Source organism: Struthio camelus, chromosome 16 (genome assembly GCF_040807025.1).
Source record: "Struthio camelus isolate bStrCam1 chromosome 16, bStrCam1.hap1, whole genome shotgun sequence".
In the NCBI taxonomy this organism is placed as follows: Eukaryota; Metazoa; Chordata; class Aves; order Struthioniformes; family Struthionidae; genus Struthio; species Struthio camelus.
In genome coordinates, this window is record NC_090957.1 from 15,439,603 (window position 1) to 15,458,984 (window position 19,382).

The 19,382-nt window shown below is 40.3% G+C and overlaps 1 protein-coding gene across 3 annotated transcripts; it reads left to right on the top strand.

Annotated features, from left to right (window-relative positions):
* Positions 1-1,219: 1,219 nt before the first annotated feature.
* Positions 1,220-17,287, top strand: NIPSNAP2 (nipsnap homolog 2). Of its 3 annotated transcripts, none has more exons than XM_068910609.1 (10): positions 1,220-1,377; positions 6,247-6,386; positions 6,465-6,510; positions 9,490-9,584; positions 11,540-11,610; positions 12,029-12,169; positions 12,589-12,620; positions 13,960-14,054; positions 15,131-15,214; positions 16,043-17,287. In XM_068910609.1, exons 1-10 carry the CDS (start codon positions 1,292-1,294, stop codon positions 16,105-16,107), a joined length of 855 nt encoding a protein of 284 aa, XP_068766710.1. In that variant the 5' UTR covers positions 1,220-1,291; the 3' UTR covers positions 16,108-17,287. The 3 variants fall into 3 exon arrangements, with proteins under 3 accessions (XP_068766710.1, XP_068766712.1, XP_068766711.1); XM_068910611.1 differs by having other exon boundaries at positions 1,256-1,377; positions 3,453-6,386; XM_068910610.1 differs by having other exon boundaries at positions 1,258-1,377; positions 3,223-6,386.
* Positions 17,288-19,382: the final 2,095 nt, after the last annotated feature.

Sequence of the window (19,382 nt, forward strand, 5' to 3'; positions counted from 1 at the left end):
GTGTTTCTGAACCAAAATATTACCTTTTTGAATGCTAGACTGTTTCTTTCTCACAGTCCTCAAGTCATATCTTATGTTTCAGTGAGATAACAAACTGTATCCAAGCAGTCAGTAAAGGAATTTGAACCCAGTTCTTTGGGATGCAAGTGAGTGTCCTACTAACTAAGCAATGCAAAATAAAGGAGTTTTCTCCTTGGTTAATGAGTAGCATCTACATCTAATTGTGATTTTAACATGCTTTCAGGTCAAAATGTGATTAAATGTACATGCGGTATTTTTTTTAAAATGTCAGTCCCATATTAAGTTAAAAGGGTCTTTAAAGATGCACCACAGGTTTTTCTATTTTACTGTGAGCAAACACTGGCACATGCAGTGTTGACATTTTGCAGTGTGTGCTGATGATGACTGACAATAGGTTTACCTAATGAAATTTTGTAGACCTCATTTAGATGTGCTATGCAGAAGCTCAGGCTTTATTCATAAACTTCTTTGCTGTGTTAATTGATTGGTGTTCTTTTAGTAAAGTCCTTTAAATGATAGCTTAGTTTAAAAAAGTTATTTGAAGACTTGATTATTACCACACCATCTGGTTTAGTTAAACTAAGTACTATAGCTGGAACAGATTAAGAATGAACACTTCAACTGCATGTGGGTGAAAAATTTACTTGGTGAATAAGAAACTAGGTTTTTTATATGTGATTCAGAAAATACCCTCTGGATTCTTTCTTGGTAAGTAATTTTCATGGGACATTACCCTACTACTTAGTGGCATCTTTTTAGCCTTCCAAAACTTTCTGCGAGGTCAGGAGTGAAAGATTAAACCAGTAATTCCAACGGGGTTGGATACTACAGCTAAAGGCTTTCACAGATGCGTTTCCTTGCATGCCTGCTGGGTGAGGGGAAACACAGCCGGCGGGGGGCACTTGACAGCATGTTACTTTCTTCCACCTGCAACGGTAATGAGGAATGCGATAGCCTTTAGGAACGACAGCTCGAGCTGGTGTGTTTTGCACGTTGTTCTGTTGGTTAAAAGCGCGGGGAGCGGCAGCGGAAGGTCAGCGGGTCCCTTCCCGGGCGCTGCTGAGACGAAGCCTTGCGCTGCGCTTGGCCCCGCGGCGGCGGCGGCCGGCGGCCCGGGCAGCGGCGCCCGCGCATGCGCAGCGGCGGGGGCGGGGCCGCAGGACCCTCTGGCGGCGGCGCGCCCCTAGCGGCCGGCGGCGGCGCAGTGCGCCCCCTTCCTCCTTCCCCCCCCCCCGGCCAGGCGGCGGAGGAGGGAGGCGGTCGGAGCAAGATGGCGGCGCGAGTGCTGCTGCGGCGGAGCCTGGCGGGAGCCAACGGCGGGCCGCGCCTGCCGCCCGGCGGCGGCCTGGCCCTCAGGTGAGCTCTGGGACGGGGTGGGGGGTGCGGAGGGAGGGGAGGCCGCAGCCGGCCGCGGGTCCACTCGGCCCCGCCGCGCGGCACCCCCCTCCCCGTTCCTGACTGGAAATGGCGCCCCGCTCCCCGCGGGCGGCGCTGGGCCCGGCGGCGGCGGAGGGGGCAGCGCCGTCCCTCAAGGTCACGGGCCGCCAGGCCAGCCCCCTGCCCTCGCCTCCGCCAGTCCGCCCCCGCGGGGAGCCGAGCCGAGCCGCCCGCTCCTGGCGAGGGCCGCGGCATCGCTGCGCTACCGCGACGGGCTGCAGGCCGTGCCCCCCCCCCCGCCGTGTCCCCCGGTGTCGGGGTGCAGGACAGTCCCCCCATCCCCTAGTGTCGGGGTGCAGGACATCTCCCCCCCACCCTGCGTCCCCTGGTGTCGGGGTGCAGGACAGCCCCCCCATCCCCTAGTGTCGGGGTGCAGGACATCTCCCCCCCCACCCCGTGTCCCCTGGTGTCGGGGTGCAGGACACCCCCTCCATCCCCTAGTGTCGGGGTGCAGGACATCTCCCCCCCCACCCCGCGTCCCCTGGTGTCGGGGTGCAGGACACCCCCTCCATCCCCTAGTGTCGGGGTGCAGGACATCTCCCCCCCACCCCGTGTCCCCTGGTGTTGGGGTGCAGGACACCCCCTCCATCCCCTAGTGTCGGGGTGCAGGACATCTCCCTCCCCATCCCCCAGTGTTGGGGTGTAGGATACCCCCCCCTTTATCCCCCAGTGTCAGGGTGCAGGACACCTCTCCCCATCCCCCAGTGTAAGGGTACAGGACATCTCCCCCTCCACCTTCCTGGTGTTGGGGTGCAGGACACCCCCTCCACATCCCCTAGTGTCAGGGTGCAGAGCCATCCTGCACACCTGCCCCACCAAGTAACAGGTTGTGCAGTTACCCCCCATCTATGTGTTCCCTGGATGTCAGGGTGCACAGACACACACAAGCACACACTTTCAGGGTGCACGGCCATCCCACACCCACGTATTCCCTGCTGCTGGGGTGTACAGCCATCCTGCACCCACATATCCCCCCGGTGTCAGGGTGCGCAGCCGTTCTGCATCCCTCCCCTGCTGGGCAACAGGGTGCAACCCTGCACTGCATATCCCCTGGTGTTGGGGTGCATGGCCAGGCACATGCCAACACCCCCTGGTGTCAGGGTGCACACCCACGGTGTCAGGTCACACAGCTGCCCTGCACGCCTACCCCATGGAGCAACGGGGTGCACAGCCGTCCTTTGCTTGTGTGTTCCTTGAGTCCAGGCATGTGGCTGCTCACACTGCCAACACCCATCTGGTGTCAGGGTGCACAGCTGCACACGCACCATTTGTCAAGTCACAGCACACTTACCTGTGTGTCAAGGTGTGACGTGTGTTTCTTGGGTGTTAGGGTGCAGTCCTGCACATGTGCACGCCCGTGTATGCATCCCTGGTGTTGGGTGCAGGCACTTGCATGCAGCTGCTGAGTGTCAGGGTGCACAGCCGTATATACATGCTTCCTTCAGGTGCTGGTGTGTGTGTGCACATGCACACATCCCCCAGGTCCCAGGGCACATACACAGCACACCTTTTGCCTGTTGGGTGCAGGCGTTCACACACCCACACGTGCAGTCTGTGAAGAGTCAGACACACGCACACCCCTTGGGTGGCAAAGGCACAGACACACACATCCACAACTCACAGGTGTCTGGGCATGGATATATACACATGGCCCTTGGGTATGGGGGGAGCAGACACACGTTACGTTCTTTGGGTGTCGGAAGCACAGGAGCGCCCGAGCTGGGATGGATCTACATCCGTTTTTCCTCCCTCTTTTTGAAACAGGGGAAGCTGCTGTCTCAAGCCTCAGAACGGACAGCAGCCCCTGTGCAAGGCTAAAGGGATGAGCTCTGCAAGCAGCTGTTTGAAGTGGGAAGGGGGGGAGTTGTGGAGAGTACATGTTATGAGATTTTATGTGCATGAGTATTTTTCTTTGAAATAAACTTTGACGTTTGTTTAGACCACAAATCAAAAATTGTCAATTTGTAGACAAGTTCTTTTTCTTTCTCTTCCAGGCAGACATGAGTTACTACAAAGTTTAAATATTTGACCTGATACCTCCCTCTCCATCCAATTTATATTTTGTGCTAAAGCAGAAGTTAAGTGGGATAGAACTATTTTCACCCGCATTTTTAGTCTAACATAAGCAAACTTTTCAGTGTTCCCATTTTGTATTTGCAAACCAATCCTTGTGGCATTGTGCTAGGTTCTGGGGGATGAAACTTATGAGAAATGGATCAGTCTGTCAATAGTATACAGGAATTAAAAGTAGAAAAGGATAGACTTAGGTTTTTAAAATCATGATATTCATCCTTTGGTAGCTGAAAATGTCACTGGAACATAATTAAAATACTTATAACTTTACATTGTTTTTTCTAGTAATTACATATTGACCTCTACGTTTTGAAATAACACACAGGAGCTGACAATAGCTTTTTTGAAATGTGGATTGACTTCACCCAATCATTTGCTTTTTCTCTGCACCATCCTCACAAACGTGCCATTTGAACTGCTGTATCAGGTGCAACGACAGGACCCGATTCTGAAAAAGCTCGTGTGTATAATAAAAGCTAAGTCCATAGTTAAACATTTGTAGGGTAAGAACCTCCTAGCAAAGTCAAGCAGTGTCTTAGAAGATTCTGTGAAAACTCTCTTCTGATAAGTATTGTTCCTAGAAAATAAAAAAATTGTGAAGTGTGATGTTAATTCCATGTAGTGTGTCTACATTCATTCTGTGCATATATTCATATTTACATTAGTGACATTCATATAGTTTGGATCCAATATCTGATCTGCTTGGAACATGTCTTATAATATTGTGGGGCCTAATGGTAAGAAGTTAGTTAAAAGTAAGTCCTCTGGATGATGGTACGTGCTGTTTTGTTTGTGTAAAGGTGCACAAATTTGTGGACGATGCTTACAACTGGCAGTCCGAAAATGTGGATTTAGCATTAGTAGTGTAGGATTTCTCAAAGGATATAGTGATTAAAAATAAGGCCCTAGCACCTCAGAGTGGGCACGCTGAATGTCTGTTTTAAAACACTTTATTGTGCATAATTTATGAGGTGAGCTTTACCCTCTGCCCAGTTTGACATCAGCTGGGGCGGTATGCGTTCCTACGATGTCTGACGCAGTTGTGACGACACAACTGTGCAGTCACCTGGCCTCTCTCCTCCCCCGCTTCGCATCGGAGATGCATCTACTCCAAGCAACTGCCTGCCCTCCATTCTGGCAGTAGCCTTATCACAGAATATGCTTTTAAATGCTTGTATTCAGGAAAGACTGCTTAGCTCTCAGCATAGTAACATGTCTGTAGGTTTGGCTGGGGTCAAAGAAAGTTTCATTTTCAATAAATAGACCAATAAGATATTTAGTAATTATTTCTTAACCTTGAAGGTCATCTCAGCTATGTTTGTTCTTTGGATTCTTTTCATTTCTTTGCTATCAAGTAGCTTCTCTTTCCTCCATCCTGCCTCCTCATTGTAAACCAGTTCACTATATTATTTCCAGGCTTTGGAACTAGAAGATTGACTGTTGAAACACACTGTTAATATGAACTATTTTTGTATAATGTAGACAGGCATGTTCATAAAGGTATTTTTTGCAAAGGAAGCTGAGATTTTCTTCCCTTTTTTTTTTTCCTTTGAAAGGTTGTCTCAAACTTTTCATAATCTGAAATACAGCTTTATAGCTGGAGACTGATACCTGTCTTCTGGATCTCCTAGGCAGAAATTGAGGATGAAGAGTTGACTTCTGAGGCAGCAGTAGGTTTAAACCTCCAGATCTGATGCAGTATTTTTAGAATTTCAGAGTTTCAGCAGAATCCCTGTACCAAAAAGAGGCAAACAGGAGGAAACATTTTTTATTAGGAAGAAGAAAGAACATTTGAGTTTGGGTTCCCCTATCAAGCATTATAGAGAATCAATTTAATATACTAGCTTTCTTGTCTGTCTGTCCAGCTTCTGGTAATCGAGGGAGTTTTTGCCAATTGAAAAAAGGAAGAATAATTCCTCTAACACAGAGACCACAGTTATCAATTGTAATGTTTTGGATATTTTGTGGTTTAGAGGGAAGTGGTATTACTTTCAAAGTGTACTTGCAGAAACTGCGTAAAGAATAGATTAAAAAAGTAAGTGAAATTCTGTTTCAAAGTTGGAGAAACTCTGAATATTGTACAAAGAAAGTGGATCTGTATCCCTACACAGTACGGTTGCCACAATTTGGAATTAAAATATGTGCAGGCTGCTTGTTTCCTGCCACTCATAATTTTTCCCAAATTAGGCTTTGGTTATATTTTTTTTCTCTTGAAAGATGCCTTATTTAACTTTTCCTTTCCAGAACTGCTTTCAAGTAAACACAGGAACATACGGTACTTTCCTATTTACACTGTACAAACCTTTCCTTATGCACACTGTCTTTTTGTTCTTTTTCACTCTTGGCTGTATGCGTCAAGACAGATCCGGCCTCCTTGAGCAAAAGCACCTGATTAAAAAGAAAAGAAATAGGCAGCAAAAAGCAGCCATCCGTCCATTCCCTGGCATGCTCACAGAGAATAAAAGTGGATAGTGTATGGTTAACTGTACACCTCTATCTCACATAGAAATGTTTCTGAAGGGTAAATCTCAATGGGGAAAGAACTGCCTTTACCTTGCTAGCAAGCGGGTCAATGGAAAGATTTAGTAGCAGCCCTGTATGTAACTATATGTTATGACTCTGTTTGTATTAAACTTGATCTTGCCCATCTTCCCTGCATTGTGGGCATTTTCAAGACACACTCAGTGACAGTGTAATGTACTTGTTAATGTGTAGGGGGCTGGTATCATCAGCTAGCAGACCTCGTGAAGACAGTTGGTTAAAATCGCTATTTGTTCGCAAAGTTGATCCAAGGAAAGATGCTCACTCCAACCTTCTAGCCAAAAGGGAGACCAGCAGTCTGTATAAACTACAGAGTGAGTTATCTTTTTATATTTAACATTTTCATTTCTTTATCCTGTTATTGCATTTCTCATCTAATGTTGTTGTTTCAGTTCACAATGTAAAACCAGAATGTCTAGATGCCTACAACAAGCTTTGGTAAGTGTGCATGTTATGTATTCACATTTTAGTCATGTTGAATTGATCACAAAAATTGTCTGTTTCAAAAATTGACAGATACCGTAATTGTTACGGTAGAGAGGGGTAGACAAATTCTAGAGGGGAGGTAGACGATAGAGACTATAGAGGGGAGGTAGACAAATTCTGCCTTTACTTGCAGGCTGTGATGGTAAATAATAATGTTATTGGAGAGAGATGGCAAAGATATTTTACTCAGTTCACCCTCTGTCTTCCCTTTTGGAAGTGCCATTTTCGTAAGCTGCAACTTGAGTTGATGCTTTTTGTGAACACGTAGTCGGAGTTTGCTGGAACACCTTTCTCCCCTCCCTCAGTTGTCTTTCAGTTGCTGCTCCACGTACGTAGATACTGGCGTGCTAGCGTGCCCCGCTCCGATTGACGTGTAGGGATTTGTTGGGGGTGGTGTTACTGTCTGCATAGAGGCAGGAAAGAGATAGGCCATTCATAAGTAAAACTATATGCCAGTATTAAATAAAAGTAGAACTTGGAAGAGATTTTAACAGCCCTGGATTTGACTTTCACTCAGCTCACCCAGATCTTCTTTCTACAAAGTCATGTTACTGAGATCTACTCTTAAAGAGGTATGCAAATCATTGGATAGGGTCTTTGCATTGGGGTGATACCCTCCAAAGGGAGCAGCGTTATATAGGATTTCCAAAAAAGTTACAGGTTTTTAAAATGTATAAATAGTAACATTTTAAATTTATTCATTTAAAGACCAGATTACAGAAATACTAATCCTGATTTATGTACATAATCCTTTAGAGCCAAACAACTGAATGGTTAGTTTTGGAAAGGTGTACTGAGCCTCACATGTTTCAAAACAACAGTGCTTTCTCACTGACAGTGATCATGTTGTCAGTTAAACATTCTTAGCATAATGACGCCCTACTGCAACCAATTTTTAAAGTGTTGTGTACTGACTGGAACACCAGCTGAGCTGGAGGGTGGGGAAGAAGTTCACACCTCCTAATTTATGTTCTCAGCTCTGTTATTGCTTCATTGTAGAGCCGTGAGCTGTCTAACATCTCTGTGCCTTCGTATGCTCAACTTTGAAGTGGGTATGGATAACCAAAAACTAAGTTCCTTATTATGTTCCTGAATTTAGAAAATTCACTAGAATAGTTTTCAGACCCAAGTTATTTTTAACTTTTCTGATTAAAAAAAGGGCATACACAGAGAAGTGCAATTAGTGCTCAATTGGCTTTCTGTTTAAAAGCTTAGTATAAACATGTCCAATTACACAAAACAGGGAAGGACTTGTCAGCAGTATCTTCTGAGCTACTGAAGTGTTGAGTGAGAGCAGAGGCTTTTATTTTCAAGGAAAAAGACAATAACCGAGAAAGAGACTGCTGACAGCAGTCAGCTGAAATATGTGAGATTTGATTTATTCTTTCCAAACCAAAGTATTCCGGGGAAGGAGAAAACTTAAGAATGGAGTAATGAAAAGATTGAAGCATCTCACAACTTGCCTCATTCCTCTCCCTAAATTAAACATAAGGAGGTAAACTCCTTATTTTGTATCAAGTTAGGGTAAGAATTGGCTGTCATGTATTAATAAAGAAATAATGTAGCAAAAACTATTATGAAAGTAATTAGTGAATCAATTGAGTTAAGGACTGCCTTCTAAAGAATTCGGAGCCAGTTGTTTTTAACAGGCAAAACAGTGGTGCTCATGTCTGTGAATGGTCAGGTATTCTGTTTGTTTGTTTTTTATAATTTACAGCAAATTATATTTTAGGATTATTGTAGTAAAAATTTAGCATTGCTGTTAAGGCTGCTTTTCTAGGATCTCGTTATGCTTTGCAAAAACGAACTGATGGCGACTGAAAACATCCTTGGAGAGTCATTCTATCATATTATTTCCACTGCGTAGGGAGAAATATTGAAGTACAAATTGGTAATGAGATTTGCTCAAGGTCGTCTAGAAAGTCAGTGACAGAACCAAGAGGAAAATTCATATCTTCTGACTCCCAAGCACAAGACCAGCCTACTTCCTATTATTCGATATGATGCAAAGACTCTTTGCCTATGAGCCGAAATGATCAGGAGTGGTAGTAATCGAGGGGAAAATATTAAAAGGCAAAGTTCAACCAGAGGAGCAGCCTTATTCATCAAAGTACAGCGCAGTGAAAGCTGCCTTAACCAAGTCAGCAATTGGTAAAACTTAATTTCCTAGTGTTAATGTAGGTCACCTTTAAAATTTGAAAAAATACTAGTACTATTAGAAATAGTCGTACAGAAATTTTGTGTTGGAGGTGTTTTTAGGGCAGTTTCACTGTACTCTTTAATGGATGGGCTGCTTCAAACTAGCTCTGCTTTCCTCGCTGGTAGAAAGCAGCAAGTGTGTATCCTACAAAGCACGGTCATCATTTGATCATATTCTTGTCCATCCAAATACTTACTTTTATTCATTTGGGACAACAGAATTAATGGCATTGTAAGTGGTACAAAAGACTGTCCTTTCCTATTTTTGCGTATTTTACCTCTCTTGATAAAGAAAACATTTTCCCAAAGCAAGTATAGGTAGGCTGCGCTTCTTCTAAGTGGGACATCCCAATATTTTTTTTTTTAATGTATAACATTTCTTAATGTTTTTTAATGTATATTTATTTTTTTAATGTATTTATTTTTTTAATGTATTTTTTTTAATGTACCTTTTAGGTGACATCACATAATGTATTGCATCAAAAGAATTGTGCCATGCTGTGTTTTTGTCATGCAGTCTAAGAAATGGTCAAGCTTACCTTAACTTTACATAGTGTTACAGCTATCTTTTCCCTTGTGTAGCAGATTTTTGTATTTCAGCTTTCTCTTGTGAAAAGTAGAACTTGCGAATTTTCATACCATAATGATGCACTTGTGGTGATTTGTTATACATATCAACTGTAGCCTCCCTGAAGGAAATGCAACATAGTGTCTGTATTCCTTGTTTTCAAGTCAAGAGGTGCTGCCAAAGATTCATGAAGAAAAACACTACCCATGTGCACTGGTGGGGACTTGGAACACGTGGTACGGAGAGCAAGATCAGGCTGGTAGGAGATAGAAGTACAACAGAATGTAAAACCATACAAGTGAAACGTGTGCTTGGCAGGTTTCTTCTCTTTAAATCATCTCTGTTGATAGTAAACCTTTAGCAATGTATACAGTGAGGATGTGTGTGCTTCAGTTACCAGTAATCGTTTAACATTTACAGTGTTTGCTTTTTGTCTTGTTGAGTTTGACAGCGAAGCATTAATTCCTAAAATTTGTACTATTGGTAATATACTTTCATGTCTTCCCGGTGATAAATTAACAGTTTTTGGACACCCGTGTAAAATTTGTTCCCATAATATTTTGCAGGCACAGATTGTGTTCCTGAATATTTAGGCCAAAGGCAAAGGCTTTCAAAGATAGAGTTTAACTCATATTAGCCAGTATAAAAACTTTAGTTAGACTTTCATGCTGTAATTGCCGTATGGTAATGAAATGCAAATCATTCACACCATTTGAAAAAGTGATTACACTCTAACCTTGAGATAATTAAAGCCTTTACTGGTGGAAAGTAAAGCATTTCTGTTCATTTTCATATAAGTATACTGCTTAATCACCCAAAGTGAAAATAAATTGAAAAGCTACTGCAGAGGTAACTGCAAAGTGTCTGTTGTAGACAGAAAACCTGAAATAATTCAGAAGCTGTGGGAAACTGTAGGATAGGGAAGCCACACACGTGGAGTGAACTGCTGATATTTATTCTGTAGAATAAGCTCTACTGTTAGAGCTTTGCTAATATCAAGGTTGTTGCTTCACTATTGAAGAATATACTCATGTACACATGAATTTTTACTGCGTTCATAGTATGTTGCAATATTGACACTGAAAAAACGTGAGGAAATAACAGTGGAGAAACAGAGCATTGTCTGAGAAACAGTTCTTAAAAGTTGAAAGGAAATTGGGGAGTGAAGGCAATTGAAATGAAAATATCTTAACCAAGCCTCAGTCATTGTTTTCGTAATGTATTAACACAGACTGTACCTGTAATTGCATTGATAGCCTGCCTTGCAAATGTTATAGTAACCATTGTAGCAGTGTAGTAATGCACATTAGGAGGTTTTGACTTGTTCAGTACTTGTGCCCAGGCTGGGTTAATAGTGGCTGGGTATATCCAATTTGTCCTGGGGATTAGACAACAGCGGCAGCAGCAGGCACACTGGATGAACCTGCTCTGATGATGAAGTGCCTTGCATTAGTCTCCAGTTTGCTCTCCTGGAAAAGGCACAAGACAGCATTAACTTCTTTATATGAGAGGAAATAGCCTTTGTGAGTCTTCAAGGAAAGGAAAGGAGGAGATTGAAATATTGTTGCCTTGCTATATTAAGTGCTTGTAAATCAATCTTGTTATAGAGAATGCTTTGAAAAGGCTATCAAAAATAGATTCTTATTTTGAAATTGTTTGATGGGTAAAATCCTAGCAAATATAACAATTGTAGCATGCTTAGATGTCTTCTGGTTTGCTCTTTTGAATTTAATGTTTACCTAAAAAATAACATTTGCATCATTTTTCATGTCCTACAGAAAGTATGTTATGCTCTTTTTGCTTGAGTAATTTACTGAAGTAAAAATTCTACCAGTCTTGTTCTCAGGTGAAATTGGTATAAAGCACATCTTTGGAATTAAGTCACCCTCTTCAATTGAATCTCAATTTCAATTACAGTCACGTAAAGTCATCACATCTTACTAGCATGGCAACAAAAGTTCCTTTCAGAAATATTCCTGTTAGAGTAGATTGCAAAATTTTCTGAGAATCATTTCAAAAAGCGAATGATTCCGTTATTCTTAAAATATACCAAGGTGAAGTGCTTTTTTTAATGAAAATCTATTTTTGAACCTGTTACCAGACTTCTATTTTTGTGTGATTCTGTAGTATGAGGAGCCTTTTATACTGTGATATTCCATAAGTTTTAGCACTAGTGTGCAACATTTCTGAAGAAGCTTTCTTTTCTTGTTTCAGTTCATCTCTGGAGGTATGAGGGAGGCTATCCAGCTCTCAATGAGGTTATGAGTAAACTCCGGCAAAATAAGGTAAAATGCATGGATTTTTTGACGCTTTTGTTAGAAATAGCTGATTTACTTAGAAGAGAGCATAGAACAGTCAGAGCAGGAAACTGCACTTTTGGACACCTGTTTTTACTTCTGTATCTCATCACTTGCTGTACAACCTTAGCTAGTCTGCCTGTTTGGAAAAGGGATTATTCTCACATTCAGAGTGATGTTTAATATATGAATATTTTATGAAATGCTTAGAGATTCTCAGGTGCTGTATAAACATGCCAGTTGAAATTTTCAGAGATGCTAGGGGAATACAGATGTCATTAAAATTTAAAGGATTTGGATGCCCAAAGCCCCAAGATAGCACTGGAAAATCTCAACCACTGTATAGTATAGAGTTGTTTGTTGTTGAAACATAATATAAGTTTGACAATGATCACGTTATTTTTAGGAATTCACAGAGTTCCGCAAAGAAAGAGGTAACATGCTTCTCTCTCGCAAGAACCAATTACTGTTGGAGTTTAGTTTCTGGAATGAACCTGTTCCCAGGGAGGGGCCTAACATTTATGAACTAAGATCCTATCAACTTAGAGTAAGTTTCAATTTTTATTTTTAATTTATAGGCAATATGCTGTTGTAAAATATTCAAAGCATGTTTATACAACGTAGCAGACAGGAAAGCAGACCTCATCTTAAAAATCTGGTTCTGATGGCAGAGTTGTTAATGCTCTCAAAGTGTGAGGTCGAAATATGAAGGCAGGCTCCAACAAGATACTGAATATCCCCTGTGAAGGACTGAATACCTTGTGTTTTGATTTGAGATAAACTTCAGGCGAATGACTAAGAGGTGCAGTAAATAAACAGAGTAATTACAGATGATTATAATATACTTATCATTTGAAGGAAGTGATTTTGTTAATAGCGTTTTCCATATGTAAATGTTGTGAAAACTGTCCAAATATGTTAACTTTCTTTCAGCTACAGTTCTGAGAGTCTATTTTGTTTTTGCAGCCTGGAACGATGATTGAGTGGGGAAATTACTGGTAAGTGTTGCTTTACCATTTGCGTTCCCTTATTTGAGAGATGTATGTTTATGAAGTGGAAGTGGCAGAATGATACCAAAGCATTTCAATCACCCAGTTAATGGCCTGCTGCTGTTCTTATGTAACTTGTAAAATAATTGGCCCTCAATATATCCTTTGAGGAAGGAAGGAGGAATCCTCTGTGCAAACAATACTGTGTGCTCTTTGGCTTGACTTTCCTTTACATAACCCTTTTAAGTTTGTTGTAATATAGCAGAAACCATGGTAATCTTTGTTTTCAGTAGAAAGCACTGCTCACTGAAGGGATGCAGTTAATTCCGTAAGACTATAGTGATCTTTCACCACTTCGTCACTGCTAGAAGCTGACTTACTTTTAGTTCAAATGGCCTAATCTTAGCTCTTTTAATCTTTAAAAGTCAAACTTTTTATTGGAAACTATTGAGCATCACATTTGTATTTTAATACATAGGTTAAAAGCATTTAAGATGGTCTTCTCTTCAGTATATGCTTCTGATTTTGTCTTGTTTAAAACCAGTGTAAGTTTCTTTCAATTTACCTTCACTAAATCCATGCAATCCTAATGGTTGATAGTTAAATCATTTGGAATATCTTTAATTATTTTCACAAGGGTGAGGACTTGGATTTTTAGACATGTAATTGTCATCAGTATAATTTATTTAATTACAGTAATTTGCCAGTAAATTGGTTTTATAATTTTTATTGAATAGGCATATCTATAGTGGTAGCAGTTCCAGTTTAGAAGATGCAACAGATTTATAGTTAAGAGAGAGATTTACACAACAAAACAGGAAGTGTTGCATAATACAGCTGCATAGCAAAGGTGCACGTGAATAAAAACACTGCATTCCATTACCATGAAATCTGTGGTAAATGATTATGGTAAGGACAATATGACTGAAACTGAAAGATTTAGTTTTGGAAGAACCTACTGTAAAAACGTTCTGCCACTTGATGCTGTTCCAGGGATTATCATTGGACTGACTCTAATGTTGAAGACAATAAAATATTAACATGCAGTCTAATGTAGCCGACTGACTCTAATGTTGAAGACAATAAAATATTAACATGCAGTCTAACGTAGCCATAGGCCTCCAATTAACCCGTTCTAACAAGACATACAGGTGTATTTTAAGTGCTCAGTGCAATAACAGATAACAAATCAATGTGCTGTGAGTTTTTTCACATTTTTAATTGCTGAAGTGTACTGCAAGTGCTGTTTAATATTCATACTTCTTTTCAACTCTCCTTTCCTATTAGTCATCACCTGTTTCCTACCCAGAAATCTACTGTTGCTAAGGGTTGCTTTGATCTTTTGTAGGGCTCGTGCAATTCGTTTTCGGCAGGATAGTAATGAAGCAGTTGGAGGATTTTTCTCACAGATTGGACAGCTGTATATGGTTCATCACCTTTGGGGTAAATTTGTTTGCAGGCCCTACTTTTTTCTCACTGAATCAACCCCTACCAGACTGTTGGCTTTGCCTGGGAAACAAGGTTCTTACCAAAGGCAAAGAAGTGTCTTAAGTGTTTTTTGACATCAACAGCATTACTTTTCTTTATTTTTGTGCTGGCAACTTTATTTTCCAAATTGAAGCAAACACAAGTGAACGTTTCTTGTCTTGTCTTGTTTCCATCAACAGTTTCTCACGGCCCTTTCTTATTAGAGACTACTTGTTGTTTGCTTTCAATGACATAAGCATGACAAACCGTGTCCTGCCATCTCTTTTTTCTGGCCACATTCATGCAGAAGTCAGCTTCTTACAGTTTAGCGTCAAGCATCACACATACCACACTTACAAAGGGAAAGTCAAGTATTTACTGACATTACTACATTATGCTGTTCTGGTTTTCTGTTCCTGTTAGTCTCCACCAACATGCAGCTGCTTTTTCAACTTGAAGGCGCTCGTTGTCCAATATTTATTTGGGGAAAACAAACATTCTAATCTTCGGATCTCAAGAACTCAGAATATTGGGTTCCAGCACTAAGAGTCTCATACCCCCTATATAGAACTATATTCTGTGGCATTAGCTGTCTTACCTGTTTCTAATGCACCTCCCACCAAGATGTTTAGGCTTCGTCAAGCTGCCATTTGTATCCGTTGTTACACTTAAAAACCTATAATCAGTAGGTGCATTGGTTTATCGGTATTGTGACTCTTAATAGTTTTTACCAGTTTTTGCAGAAATACTCATGGTCAGAGATGAACGCTTTACAGAGCACTGATGGCTTTTTGCCCACCACTGCCCAAACTGCTCCAGCCATGCAATACTTACATGGTGTAGCATCCGCAAAGTATGTTTTTCTCTCTTTCCCAGTTCCTTCCATTTGTGTTGGTTGGGGAGCTTTTTAAGGAGAAGAACTTCTGACTTTTTTCCTTCCCCGTGTTTGCTGTCTCCCAGTTATGTATTACAATGCTTTTAAGGACACTATTCATGTGTAGAAGGAAAAAAAGTTACTTAAAAGCTTCGTGCTTGTCATTTTCCCTCGCTAGCTTACAAAGATCTTCAAACCAGAGAAGATATAAGGAACGCTGCATGGCATAAACCTGGCTGGGATGAACTAGTCTATTACACAGGTAACAGATTAACTTAATTGGAATGGTGGAGGCAGACTTTTATGCATGCCATTATTTTTTCTTCCTCAGTATATTGCACACAGTGATAAAAAGTTTTATATCTGGTGTGTGTCTGTGTGTCAGTTTTGCTCCTGTAATGGAAAGGAGGGACATTTCACTAAGCTGTAAAGTGAACTTTGCAATTGACTGTACAGTCTTGGAGAGTTACCTAGTAGCTAAAAAAAAGTGCTACATTAACAGTAAATGTTTATAAAAACACTTGTCCTGTAAGGGAACATATTTAAGTTTGAAATATTTAAGTTTGTATCCAAAAATTTAGGCAATAAATAATGATATTTATATTAATTTTTTATCTCTAATATTTCATGAAATACTGGCACTTTGTTAAATACATTCCTTTGAAAAGGCAAATTGGACTTTGGAGCTAGGAGCCAGAAGGTCTTTGAGATCAAAGATGGCTCTCATAACAAAACTGTCACATGCTAAAAATTGTATGCTAAACATTTCAGATTGTGGTTAAATAGGGTAGATTACAAAGGAAGTATACCAGAATACTTGTAAGATAGCTTTAATTAGGGTGAGGAGGAATAGGAATATTTGTCTTCAAAAGCTGTTTTGGGTCAAAGGATCAAAGCAGATTATATTTTAAAAATCACTTGTTCTCAAAACTATTACGCTTCGGTTACAGGATTGTTGGTGGTTACTGAAGATTTGGCGTGCTCTAGCTAGGAGAGTGATTTGAAGACAATAATACCTGTTCAAATTCAGTGTACAGAATTACTTGTGATCTTTATTAGCGATATTAAACCCTATCTCAATTTTTTTCAGTGCCCCTTATTCAGGAAATGGAGTCCAGAATCATGATACCATTGAAGATTTCTCCACTTCAGTAATGTCTTTGATTTACCTGTGCCTACATAGATTAAAGTGACAAGTATTTGTCTTAAATTAATTTATGGTATACATTGTATATCATAGTCAGAAATATAAAAGTACTGTACTGAGCTTATAAAAGAGACCTCTTTTCTTCAGAATCTAATGACCTTTTGCTCTTAGAAAAGAAATATAGGACTGCAATTTAAGGGTTGCTTAACTATAAAGAAGTTCAAAGACATATACAAGTTTCCTTGTGAGACAGGCTCCTCAGTTTAAATATGGCATACAGTACTTGGTATCTTGTGATTGTAAATACCCACTGTTCAGTAAGAGCAAAGGAAGCGAACATTACGGTTGCTATAGTCTTCGTACAACGTTACAATGACTGCAGATTAAAAAAAAAAAAGAAAGGGGAGCTCTGAAAATAGAGCTCTAATGCCCTCAGGCAGCTACAATGTCTCTGTAATTCTGAAATACAAACTAGCTGTTTTAGTGGGACTGAAAGCAGTAAGTAGCTCTAAACTTACAAGTAGGCAGTTATTAACTGAGGATAATACTGCCTATCACTCAGGTGGTAGCTTGTGGGCAGAGAATAGTGCATTCCGTTTGGCAAGGACTCTGAAGCCTATTGAAACTAAGTGAACATTTGTTTAGATGTCTACATTTGGAATTAATTTTGTGAAATTATTTACAAACTTTCTGAAAGTATGACTCACAGTATTCAAAGCGATTGCCAACAAGTGGTTATCTGAACATTCTACAGGCATTTGAGTTCAGTTAAATACATTTATTGCTAAAAATAGTATGGAAGTCTAGGAAAAGGGGTTTTATTTAATAAGCAATCATGCCTTCAGACATATGCTTGGTCAGGTGTTTCACTAACTATACAGTAGGTACTTAAGAATTGATGTGTGAAACTGGCGCATGTTGAGTCAATAGGATTGGCATAAAGCAGTGTACCGTTATGTCCAGTTCTATTTTGATTTCACTTTTAGACTAGAATATATCAACACTTTTAGTGTCAGCAATGATGTGAACATGCTGTAAGTGAAAGTAATATTCTTTCTTCAAAGTGGCTACAAGAGTCTGTGTAACATACAGAATGTACAACTCAATTACTGAATGTCCAGTTTGTACATTTCAATGAGTTTTCAACAAGAACGTATCAGTCAATAAAATCCTTTTAATTTTCACATATTACTGGCACCATATGTGTGTTGCACCATCTGTATTTTCTATCATCTTGCACAGTGTTTATTATGAAAAATTTGAGTAATTGCATACAATAATCTCAGTTTAATTAGCCAATGTCACCTGCTTTGTGTCAAGCAAAGTGTTTCCCAATATTCTGCTCTGCTTTTCCAAAATGAATTTACAGTGTCTCCCTAACATTTCATTTTCCTAAGTGCTCTAGAGGTCCTAAGTGCTATAGTAATAAATATTAAATATTTTTCTTTTGATTTTTCTCCACAAATTCTGCTTAATTTTTCAGGTCTGATTTCTCCTCCTTTTCCTCCCATGTAAAATACGCTGCACTCTTAACTTCATTTGAATTTTATCCTGAACAAAGTCATCGTTTGATCTGGTTCTTGTCTGTTTTTATATTTTGCTCCTACCCGTTTATGTTGTCAACTGACAGTGGGATTTTACTGAGTAAATTTCCGTATTATAGTAGCTTAAATTTCTCAGCTCAGCTTATATAAAGGGCCAATTATATCATTCAAGCTCTTTCGTCTTTAAATCAGCCGCATGAACAGTGCTATCATTTAGGGCTATCTTTTTCCAGACTTGTTGGACTACTTTAGCTACAAAGGAAAGAAGAGACGATAGCATCAGCTTCCAGTCTTTCTCTCCTAGTATCCCCCCCATGTTTCTTGTTCTCCTGGTAACTTATCCTTTGTTGCCAGCAATCTCTGTTGGAAATGCAAGGCAAAAAACATTTTTGGAATGATAAGTTTTTGTGGGTTCTGATGCAATACAAGTTTCTTAGCTTCAGCCATGAGCCCTAGGAATTAAATCTAGTCAGGCAAAACTCTTTTATTTTAAGGTCCATGAAGTTTTGCAGGAATAAAAAATATAAAGTATAACTGGATGTTCTGTGAGGTAGCATCATCATTACGCAAGTCTCTTCAGTCTTCATATCCTACCTAAGATCTGAACTGTATAGTCCCAGTAGTGTTGTTGCAATGCATTATGAATATGTCTCATGTTATTCAGAGCTTCCAAGTTGTCCCCGGCCATCATCAAAGAGACACTGGTTCCTGTTATTTTACTTACGGATGGCTATGCAAAATCACAAGCCATGTCACAGTAGATAAATAAATAATGGCAATCTTTTTTACTTCCCTTTGCCTGAGCCCTTTTTGGAGTTTGTTTTCCCCTGCTGTGAACTCTGTGTTGATTTTTCCTCTTAATTTTATGGCCAAGTTTCCCTTCTTCCATTGGTTAGCAACGCATTATCATTTCTTAGGATAGAAATCATAGAGTTCGGAACTTAAGTCACTTTCTAGTGGTGGGAAAGCAGGGAATGATGCCTGGAAGGGTATCTGGTAATTCGTCAATTCCTGTTACAGTTCACAGCACTGTAATGACGAAATAACTAAAACTCAGGTTTGAGTTGTCCTATAGTCTTCCTATAAAGACTGCAAATTGTTCTTTTAATAAGTTCCCTCATGCAGATTGAATACATAACTTAAAGCAGTATTTCCTCACTGAGTAGATTACATTACAATAAAAAACCTTTATGTGAAGCAGTATGCCTTCTTGTGCTTTTAGCAGGAGACCCACTTGAAGACCAAGTGATTACCTGCCTGATTAGGTGTACTACTCCCCAGACTTTGCTCGGGTGTGATATGTTCACATAAACTGGTAGATTGGCTTTAAGATTGGAACTTCCCTCTCGTGCTTTATTCCTTCCTATTTTTTTCCTGTCTTCAGCACTGTAAAGACTAAAGAGTTCAGCCACTCACTAAGCTAAATACTCCTTTTGGTACCTCCTGGACAAAGGTAGGGCTTGATATTTGCCCAGTGGAAAGGGATGTTGTTTTTTCAAAGCAGTCAGACCTAAAGAGCGCTTGTGAAATCATTGGCATGATGCCATGTTTCCATAGCAGTCACACTGACAGAAGATACTGTGGTGAATGTTAACATCTCTGTGGCACAAAGCTTCATGCATAGGCTTTTCACTGTTGCGTTAGTGAAATTACATATACTGAAAGTGAAGCACGTCTCAGTTTTTGTAGGATCAGGGCCCATCGCTATAGCCAATTAGTTGGATGTTAAATTTTTTTAT

Excerpts from the sequence above, each read along its gene's own strand:
- NIPSNAP2 (XM_068910609.1), top strand. The coding sequence starts at position 1,292 with ATGGCGGCGCGAGTGCTGCTGCGGCGGAGCCTGGCGGGAGCCAACGGC. Across the intron at positions 6,387-6,464 it reads CAGTCTGTATAAACTACAGA|TTCACAATGTAAAACCAGAA; the intron begins GTGAGTTATCTT and ends TTGTTGTTTCAG. Across the intron at positions 15,215-16,042 it reads TGAACTAGTCTATTACACAG|TGCCCCTTATTCAGGAAATG; the intron begins GTAACAGATTAA and ends AATTTTTTTCAG.